The sequence below is a fragment of the Takifugu rubripes genome, chromosome 3 (assembly GCF_901000725.2).
Source record: "Takifugu rubripes chromosome 3, fTakRub1.2, whole genome shotgun sequence".
NCBI lineage: Eukaryota > Metazoa > Chordata > Actinopteri > Tetraodontiformes > Tetraodontidae > Takifugu > Takifugu rubripes.
Genome location: NC_042287.1, coordinates 5,461,325 through 5,472,601, shown reverse-complemented (window position 1 = coordinate 5,472,601; position 11,277 = coordinate 5,461,325). Strand labels below are relative to the sequence as shown.

At 38.8% G+C, this 11,277-nt stretch overlaps 1 protein-coding gene across 1 annotated transcript; it reads left to right on the top strand.

Moving 5' to 3' along the window:
- The first annotated feature begins 2,231 nt into the window (after positions 1 to 2,231).
- LOC101076255 (Krueppel-like factor 15) lies at positions 2,232 to 10,772 on the top strand. The gene is made up of 3 exons (XM_003963060.3): positions 2,232 to 2,342; positions 3,658 to 5,173; positions 8,875 to 10,772. The coding sequence occupies exons 2-3, from the start codon at positions 3,744 to 3,746 to the stop codon at positions 9,041 to 9,043; spliced, it is 1,599 nt and encodes a 532-aa protein (XP_003963109.3). The 5' UTR covers positions 2,232 to 2,342; positions 3,658 to 3,743; the 3' UTR covers positions 9,044 to 10,772.
- The last annotated feature ends 505 nt before the right edge of the window (positions 10,773 to 11,277 follow it).

The window sequence follows — 11,277 nt, the reverse complement described above, 5'->3', positions numbered from 1 at the left end:
CAGGGAGTGGACGGCCCATATCAGGGGGCCCGACACCCCATACTCTCGGAGGACCCCACACAGGACCCCCGAGGGATACAGTCAAATGCCTTCTACAAGTCCACAAAACACATGTGAACTGGTTGGGCAAACTCCAATGCACCCTCAAAGACCCTGCTGAGGGTGTAGAGCTGGTCCACCATCCCACGTCCACATTGCTCCTCCTGAATTCGAGGTTTGACTATCCGGCAGACCCTCCTCTCCAGTACCCCTGAATAGATCTTACCAGGGAGGCTGAGGAGTGTGATCCCCCTACTACCATGTTTTGCACACTCGGGTAAAGAGAGGGGCTGAGCTGTCAGCCGATCACCACCTGGTGTTGAGTTGGATTCACGGGCTTAGTGTTGTGGAGGAGGAAGTAGTGTCCAAAAAATGTGACACAGAGGACCAAAAGATTATTCTTTTTAAAAAGATGCCTGAGATGCAAAACATACAGCTGGAGGTCAGAGAAGATGACAACAGGGTCGATCATCGATCCCCGGTCCAAGGTGTCCTGCGAGCCTGTGAGCCTCAACCCCAGGTCTGGCTTCAGAGTGAAGCCCCGGTGACACCAATCTGGGCAACGTAAACAACCTTGATTGTATTATCTTCATGATGGGTTGTTGAACCACCCTTAGTCTGGCCTGTCACCTAGGACCTGTGTGCCTTCGGAGGCCCTACCATGGGCATAACAGTGCTGGACAACCTAGCTCCCAGGATCATTTGGGCACACAAACCCCTCCATCGCAGTAAGGTGGTGGTTCAAGGAGGATAGTCATTGTTAAATCTAAATTTCAAATTAAAGTCTAAGTTCTTAAGCTAAATGTTGGTAGTACACACTATGGTCATCTATAGTTGCTCCACAAACATGTCTGGTGAATCAATATTAACAAAAAATATTGACAGGGCTGTTTTGGCAGCCATAGATAATATTTACTTTGTTGTCAGCAACAATGACCACATGCCATTTACTAACCTTATTCTAGGCCTTGAAGAATGTCATTAGCATCTGACAGGCCAGATGCTGTCATTGTAATATTCTCCTGTAATTGTGTCCTGCACTTTAGGCTTTCATCAAGTCTGGCCAGTAGCAGGACAAAGCAGCAGAGAAGTCTAAATTTTGGTATTTATGATGTCTTATTAAAATTGAATTACAAACAGCACTCACCAAATGATGCTGGCAGTATCTTAGAATGGCTCAAACACAATGCCCTTATAAAATTCCTCTAAGTTGTCAGAAAAGAGCCAAAATATCACTGTGTATCATTTATGACCTATGTTAACTATTGATTGGAATAAATTTTCTTAGTTTGCATTTATTTTGCTCCAAAACCCACAGCTTTTGATGTGAAGGCTAATTTGAGCTCAACTTCCTTGTTTAAATTTCATTGTATAGTTGGTTAAAGGAAAAAGTGGAAATTCTATTCAACAAACTGCTTTGTCTTACTTTTTTGAATTAACAAATATTCCCCCCCCCCCCCAAAATGGTGTTTCATTATAGAATTTGAACCATTCAATTTTAATCAGTTCGTATATGTGTGTGTGTGTACAGAGTACCAGACAAGTAAGGTACTCTTCTTCTTGCTATGTTCCTCTTTGGAAAATCACAACATGATTTTTGAGGACTCAACAGATTTCTAAAATCATGATATGATAATAGATGAAGTATAACATTAGTAAAATTATATACATATGGTCAGAGAGGTCATGGGAGAATGTAAAGAATGAAATAAGTGTTGGATGCATTATGCGTAAGGAATTTAGTTGACAAGAGGATATTATTGTATTTTGACGGTATGCTTGATTACTTACTTCTGTAATCATGTGTAGATTCAAACACAACTTTATCTCAATTTAATTCAAGTTTAAAGTGCTTTATTGGCATGGAAAACAATTGTTTACTTTGCCAAAGCAAGTGTCAATTACCGTACAATACAATGCCTCTCTCTCTCTCTGTCACACACGCGCGCGCGCGCACTAACCAACTTCTTAATTAACTTAGCTGTCATGAAAGTACGTTACAACTGTCGAATTAGAGTGCAAGTTTATAAAGGCTCGCCTCCCCGACCCGCCGCAATTGGCTCTTTTTCGGGAAGAGAGGCCGGCCTAGGGTCTGGCGTCACCGTGCGTGCGCGCGCGCACGTTTGTATGCGGGAGAGAGAGAGAGAGAGAGAGAGAGAGAGAGAGAGAGAGAGAGAGAGAGAGAGAGAGAGAGAGACGTGGATTTCCATAGACATTTACACACGGTTAGACGGTTTGACAGCGATTTGACAGCAACTTTCCCAGAAAAGAGCCCAGCGCGCCGGCGAATATCTCTTCTATTGGTAAGTGCATTAAAAGTCGGGAAGCTGCTCCGACTGCATAGTATAAACTTTTTTTCACCTGCACAAGGTCTTTCGGAGGTAGCTGTTGCCCGTAATGTGAAACCGTGTTTTTTAGTTAAGAAGGAGATCTCACACTTAACGTAAGAACATAAAATGGCTTTTTTCCCCTTTGACAAGTTAGAGTGGATATTTACAATGTGTCAGTTATTTTTTCTGGTCATGCAGAACGACCCTCGTTTCACTTCCCACATTTACCTTTAGGAATATCTTCGGCGTGATCGCGACTGGCAAAACGAACTGCTGCCAAAGGCAACTGGTTCAGGGCGACAGAGTTACCGCAGGGCAAACTTATCTCGCAAGCCAAGACGTCCTCAAACGTCTTTGCCCCATGAGGTAGTACCTTGGCAAAGCAGGAGTAGACCCCCTCCTCCCCCATTAGTATATATTTTATCCCGTTCGAGCTCAGCGTTACCATCTAATTAACCATCACTTAATTAACCACATGGGGGATGTTAAAGGAGCAGAATCTGCATCAAACATTCATACCCAGAATTAAACATGTACAGCTTTAAAAACAATTGAAAAAAAATGTAGGGTCCAGCCGATGTCATTGTCTGTACAGCAGTGGGCGCTGAATCTTTTTCTGCAGTACACGTGTAGCAGAAGGGCCAAGAGGTGATCTCAATGACGCTAGATTGCACAAAACCAGTGACTCTGTTTATGATAATATACAATCCGTTTTACTGTAGAGGCACTGAATCTAATTTGTTTAAGCCTTAATTTGTTTAAGTAATCTTGACATTTTCTAGCTGTTTGATATCAATCACCAAGCAATACTGCAACAGTACAGCCATTTGGCTTTAATGTAGACCTGGTGAGAAAGGGTAACTTGGTTTCAAATGGTCAATGTGAAAGCTTCAGCCAGCAGCTGCAGCAAACACACACACACACACACACGCACGCATGCACGCACGGCATCAGAATTAAACTTTCTGTACGTGCCGTTGCCTTTCCTTTCAAATTGTTATCGGTTTCAGACCTCTGAAACAAGCACAGTAGTAGCCAGCTTTTGATCTTCATTGTTTTTTCAGCTATCCTGTTGCTTTGCTCATGTTCATACAGTACCAACATGAGGTATTTTCAGTTAAACATGAATCTCTTTCCATTGCTCACAGCTGTGCTGTACTGTCGGTGTGTTTTCATTTAAATGTTGGTAAACCAAAAGGTTGCTTGTACTGAGAACCAGATTTTACTTTGGTGGGTATAGAATTCAAACAAAGCAAAGTCTTCCACTGATGATGTTTCTCCTTTGCAGACAGGAGACAAAACATTTTCATTAATATTGAGCGAACTGAATATTGGCAAAGGCTCTCAAGCGCATCCAAGATCAGCCACACAGGAATGGTCGATCAACTGATACTTTGTGAAGAAACCTTCTACTCCAACTCACGTCACCATGTCGATGGTGGAGTGTTACCAGGAATCATGGTAACAGACAAGTGCATCTATAATCACCATAACCCTTACTATGGGCTTACATCCTCCCCTCACACTTCTGAAGAAGACCTCAGTGACTCATCCAGCCCTGTCTCTTCTATCTGCTCAAGCCCTGAGTCATCATCACCAACATTGAGGCATATTCTCAACTGTAAATATGGAAACAAAAGAATCTGTAACAATGGGAACTGTGGTTCCTCAACAGGAGACAGTCAAGATAGTTTACTGGACCTTATCTTTTCACAGGCCCCTCTTAGCGCCTCATTGAGTTCAGATACCCCCCATTCTTCACCATCAGCATCACCGCTGTTGTCTGCGCCTGTTTCTTCATTCTCACCTAACCCTCATTTACCTATAGGTCTGACCTGGGAGACCAAGGGGGAGCAGCAACCAAAACAGGATTGTTATGAGTTCCCTGTCTTTTTGGATGACATGCAGGATCCCACAGCACTTCTCTTTCAGCCCACCTTAGAGGAGATTGAAGAGTTTCTAGAGGAGAATATGATCTCATTAATGTCAAAAGAAGAGGACAAAAGTGATGAAGGCATGTCTACCACATCGGAGGATGCAGAGGCAGACAATTCAAGGACTTTATCAGGAGAACCTGTGCCAGCATCATGGAATTCAGATCAGACTGTACCTGTGGCAAATTCTCCCCTTTCCTCTTGCACAGAGACCAAACCATTAGATGTGGGCAGTTCAATATCAGTTAGAGATTGTAGCCATTCATCTGTTTCAAGTTCCATTTATGGTGAAAATGATGGAATCAAACAGGAGCATTGTGCTACACCATCATCTGTGATGGCAAATATCAATGATCCATCTAGTGTGCCTGTCATCCTACAAATCCAGCCCATAAATATAAAACCGGAACCCACCCCCAGTGCCATATCTAATCCCAGTACACAGCAAACCCAGAAAGTTGCAACCCAGCCAAGTCAGACTCAGGGAGATATCAAAATTGCCCAACTCCTGGTCAGCATCCAGGGGCAGACCTTTACATTGGTACCTCAAGTGCTTTCACCAGTAAACATTACTGGATCAAAGAAAAATGTAAGTGCATCATCTAAGTTTGTTCGGATTGCACCAGTGCCAATAGCTGCAAAACCCATTGGGTTGGGAGAAGGTGGGTTAGCCCAAAGTCCTGCTGCAGGGTTCTTTGCTGGAAGCCAAAGGTACCAGAAGGGTGCAGTAGCAGACCTTATTAAAATGCACAAGTGTTCTTTTCCTGGCTGCAATAAGATGTACACCAAGAGCAGCCACCTCAAAGCCCATCTGAGGAGGCACACAGGGGAGAAGCCTTTTGCCTGCACGTGGCCTGGCTGTGGATGGAGGTGAGCATTTAAAGCAATAAAATCAAATGCTTACAATTATATATGGGCTGGAGAAAATACATTACATATGCTTCACAGATCAAAAGTTATACATACATACATACTGTACACACACACACATATACATACACACATACACACACACATATAGCTTAAGAACACCAGCAAAATGTGCTTTATTTTGAACTAAAACATACTATTGGGCAAAATAAGGCGATACTTACCAGTGAGTCACAACATTGATACATGTTCATGACAGAGAACGACAAAGGTAAATTGTTCGAACTTCAGCCATTGTGATTTGTGTCTTCTTATAACATGTCTATGTCCTCACAGACATGGTGGATGTGACTTTGGTGATAAGACTTGGCATGGTGCTGTCAGTAGTGAAACTCATGAAACCTGTAATGTTTGGTTTGGGGAAAGCCTTGTTTGGTGCAATATTGCGAGAATCACAATTTGAGATTATAGTTTAACTTGTATCATTTTGAAATCTGGCGGGACTAGATTATTGTTTGTAAGATAACTTAGTTATGAAAGGGAATGTTTTACAAATAGGATTGTACTTTTTCTGGATGTTACACATTGAATTGTTTCAAACATTTAGTTTAAATGGAAATGGAAACCATTAATCTAAATGGAAACTAAACACGCAAATGTTTTAAAGTAATTTATTACACCGTTTTTCCCTCTGTATTTTGGTAGCCTGTTAAAGTTATAGATTAGATAGACCACCTTTTGAAGTTTTTGTTTGCAGACTTTGTACCCTACTCGTTGTTGCAAGTGTTTGCTCATTTTCAGCAACTACTTCTCATATCTAGACACACACTCAAACAGCCCACCAGTACAGCGATATATCAGACGATTGCGTCATAAAAACTTTCCCTTCAGACTAGCACAAAATAGATTTTCTGTCATTGCAAAAAGGGCAGCTGAGGCACATGTTGGAGGTAAAACCATACCCATCTTTTGTGTGAAGAGTCTGGGATATATGAGTCTGTTTTTATCACATCTTCTGCTGCCTTAATTCTAACTGTAAGCACCTCAGAACATGATGTATTTCCTGCACATGGAATCAGACCTTTTTGCAAAAATCCGTTTTTCAGAGATCTGGAATGTATATTCAAAACTTAATGTTAGAAAATATACATTTTTGCTCTTAATACTGTCCAAATGTGAAAAATGCCCTCAATATATACGTATGTCACTTCCTTAATTATTCCAAAATAGTTTTTTCCATTCTTATGGGGGATGAAACATAGGTATGCTTTAGAAACAGTAACCTTCCACTCTATTTAAGCTCTGGATAGATATTTGATTTCATGGGTCCATTTTATTCGCCAGACTTTTTCGTGGAAGCTTCTTTATGTCACTTTTTGTGATTTTCATATATCATAATTTCCATCAAATCCCATCAACCCTCTTGTCCAGTCTCTTGCAGATTTCTCAAAGACAGACACACAGACACAACCATAATACACATGGATTTTTTTTTTTTTTACAAAGAGTTCACATTGGTGTTCTTGGGTTCAGGAGACCCTATGCTTGTGATGGAACTAACAACAAATACCTGAACTTTTGGCATTTTTAAAAGTTATTCATCTGTATGTCACATGTGCACATGATGATAAAGCCTATCACTGTTCATCCCATGAAAGGATTGTTGCCCAAGACCATTGATACTTTTCACTGGGTTATGTATAGTTTTTCAGTGTTTTATACAGTTATTGTATTTTATAATCTATTCATAACTCTGTTGGTATTGTATGATTTTTAAATTTAAAGTGCCTTTGAGCATTTGTAAAACCATTTACAAATAAAATGTATTGTTAAATATTATTAACAGTACTACTGCTAATACTAACAATAAGAAAAAAATCAACAAAAACAATAGCATTATTATTATTATTATTTATAGGAATTTAGCTTGTATTTAGCTCAGACGTTCATAGACTTTCTTGGTAATTGATGGATTAATCCCAAAGAATTTGTTGTCCCAACATTGTACTCGACTTCTGTCAGGCCAGTGACTTTTAAGGTTGTCAGCTGATGAATTTGGCATCACAGCCGAACAATGTAGCTTTGTAGTTCAATTTTATTTATATAGCATCTTTTACAATCAAAATTGTTTCAAGGCGCTTTCCAGAATCCCAGGGCCTAACCCCAAACAAGCAACAGTGGCAAGGAAAAACTCTCCTTTAACAGGAAGAAACCTTGAGCAGGACCAGGCTCATATAGGGGGACCCTCCTGCTGATGGCCGGCTGGGTAGAGAGGGAGGGGAAGAGGGAGGACAGGTAGAGGATAGAATAGGTAGGAGAGGAGAGGAGACAAGAGGTGAGGTTGAGGAGAGAATAGACATACAGTAGATAATAGAGAATACATACAGAAATACATTATATTAAGTAAATTGTGCTGCCGGTGGAGTTAAGTTGAGTGGGTCAGCGGGGTCGGAGGTCAGTATGCAGCTCTGAAGGCGGCGATACCTGTAGATGAGTACGGGGGGGGGGATGAGAGAGAAGTGACTGTTGTTACAGATTTTTTTTAAAAATCCAACATGGTGTACAAACAATCAAACCTTTATCAGCTGTTACCACTGCATGCTGCTTGCTACAGACCATTTGGGCATGCAAGAACAAAATTTGTATATGTATTTCCAACATTATCCAGTGATAAGGTATAAGAGGGTAGAGGACATATTTGATCACAGATTGAAAGGAAAATTGATAAAGATGGTGATTAGTTTGACTTTTCATTTAAATTTAAACAGCAAAACAGTTAACAGTTAAACTGAATTGGATGTTTAAACAAATCACACAATGCCAGAAAAACAACATCAGAGAACATAATGTAGCACATACAAAAAAACAGCACTGATGGGTTTGTAAGTTTGCAAGTCTCTCTGTATAGCTAATATTGTCACTTCACTCTTCAGGAGAAGTGCATCAGGTTTACATTGAGCAGTGCATTTGAAGTTATGTATGTTCCACAGGAGGATTTATCCCAATATAGTTATATTTTAGTTCAGCCCATTTTTAGCCAGAAGATCATGAGTAGGTGCCATAGCTTGAAAATAAACCTACTTTAGGGTGTCGTATACTACAAGAGAGTTTACAATGTAAAATAAATATTGTTCACAGTAATGCAATTAATGTATTATTTTACTCTTGCAACTTTTTTACTTATTTATATTATGAAAACAATTTTACAATGACAATATTGCTATTATATATACAATAAGTGAAACACATGAGCCTAAACAAAAGAAATCAGTTTAGCTTTGTGACCTCTGCCCACTACCTTTTTATTGGTGGCCATTAAAATGATGAATGTGCCTGTTGTGCAATCCCTGTTCAGAGTGGAAATGGTCTGAAATAACTGCTAGTGACATTTATACATCTCAATGAATTATCGCCTTCATGCATTCAAAGTACCCACAGCCACACCTACTGTTGCTGTCACTTGTATAATACAGTGGCTACATATTGAGGGGGGAGCAGGCCAGAAATAGTCTGAACATATGCCTTGTGCTAAATATGGGCTGACCCTCAATATATAGAATAAATATTGTAATCTTAAAAACATGTTGCTAAATACAAAGGAGTCAACTGCAGTGGAGTTAAACTTAACTAGCTCCACAACAAACATGTAAATAAGTTACATAACATCATTTGAATAACATCTTGGTTCCCTATTCTGGCAGATTCTCCCGGTCTGATGAGCTCTCCCGTCATCGCCGTTCCCACTCTGGCATAAAGCCTTACCAGTGCATTGTCTGCGAGAAGAAGTTTGCCCGCAGTGATCACCTGTCGAAACACCTGAAAGTCCATCGCTTTCCGCGAAGTAGCAGAACCAACCGCTCTGCAAACTGACTCCACTGATGTTAAACACGGAGAGGTGTGGGGGATAAAAGGATAGTTGTGGGAGGAAAAAAAACAGGGGTGTCAGTCCAAACAGCTTTACAAAGGGATTCCAGAATATTTTCCCCATTGCGTTAATATCCAAACATGTATGCTTGACATATGTTCATGGTACTGTGATAATTTATTTAGTAGTGAGGAAAAGACTATAAAACTCAAAAACTGTTACTTGACACACCTTTGGGTGGAATGATTATTTTGCATAATGTTTTAACTTGTTTAATTGGAATAATAATTGTAACTTGCTAGTTAGAGTATTTTGCACATTGTGGCATGAACAAATAATTACAAAGCTATTGAAATGCAATGTTTCAAACTTAGCATTCTTTTTTTTTTTTTTAACTCCACACAGCCAAATGCCATTTAAATACAATGAAAATGTGTTGTTAAAAATTGTTGAAGCTTCTAGGAAGTATTGAGGGTTTTTTTTAACTCGAGTGAAGTAATAGATCCTATAACATTCCTTCAGCTTTAAGTAACTGTTGCCTTTGAAATGTGTGGCAGGGACTGAAACATATGTTGAATTACCGCTTGCCAACAAAGATCAGGTCATTATGTAATTTGCACTGGTGCACAAAACCTTTGGGTGTCTGCCCAAAGTATTCAGTGATTTTGTGTAGGTTGTTTTCTTGACATCTTTGTTTCACTTTTGTGAACATAAATCTCAACATCAGCTTCTATTGCCTTCATTGTTTAATAAGATACCTTTTATTCTTACAAAATGTTTAAATAATTGCTATAACATTCAACTTACTCATTAGTGGAAATGGAATGCAGTGTGCTGATTCTCTTGCATTATTCATGCACATTTTCGGCTTAATTTAATGATTTTCCACTCAGAATATTGGAAGAGGCAATCATATGGGCTTACATGCTGCTAACTTTGGTGAACTTCAGTCAATGTAATTATTATCAGGCATAATACAACCATTGAGGGATGTGTCAGAATGTATTTAATCAGAAGCCATTGAATTAAAAAAATGTATAGTTAAATAAACATGTGCCTCTGAATGCTGTGCCTAAATAGCACAATAATCTGTCCCTGGTTGTAATTGCAAAATGTCTTATATTGTAAGGAATATGGACAGTTCTTTATGTTGTTATCTTTTGTTGGTGTAATTTTGCATGTTTCTGGAACTTTGGGAGACAAAACTGTTCAGCGATTGTCACATGAATATAGTATAATTTTAGAACTGATAAGAGAAGCCTGAAAAGAAAACTATTATTTTTATATTATTTTTTTCATGCATCATGCATTCCTTCCTAGTCAGAACAGATCTTTTGCCAAATGTGTAACGTTAGTAAGCCTGTGAATGTATGTAAATACCATATCCTCGTCTGAGAGCCAAAGTAATCAACTCATCTTACCATGTCTGTGATTGTGAAAGATATCTTTGACAAATACTGAACACATACACATGCTGAAATTAACTTTTGTCAGGTGTTTACACAAAAAAATTAAAATTCTCATGTTTCAATTTTAATTTCTGAATCGCAGCTTAGTATTTCCTGTAGTATGTGTGATCAACAAGTTTAGCAGGTTTAAATACACTGAATGTTTGAGGAGGCGTGAACAAAATGAGCCTTTTGTAAACACTTGACAAATTGCTTAAAATATTTTATTTTTCTCTTTTGTTCATACTCTTAAATATATGTACAATAAAAGTGGTTATTAAAGGTATTCATTGGTATTTCTAGCCTTTATTCCTCACCACCATAGAATAATTGAAAACAGCAGATTCTTTTAATATGTAAAAAAAGAAAAAGCTTTGGTTGGATTATGTAATTATCTAATATGAAAGCAAATATTTTATTATTATTATTATGGGCGTATGATAATATAACTAGGTTTGATGGAATCTGTCTTGTCTGAAGTCACCACAACTTAAATTATGAGTATTTCAAAATTAGAATTGTCCTGATCACGTATCCTATTGTATATCTGCTAAGAGCAAAGTCCTGCCATTAACAAAACAAATGCCCAAGGTCAAACTTTTAATGTGTCGGGTATCAAAAAGCAACTGACGCTTAATCAATTGGATATCAAGTTATTTGTGCTTTGAAAACAAATACACTGCTATTTGTGTAACTTTGGGGCACACAAACTTATTACTTTATTGTTGCCAGCAAAAATAAGAAAATGATTTTAAAAATTAAAAGTCATAAAAACATAAAATCACACTTAA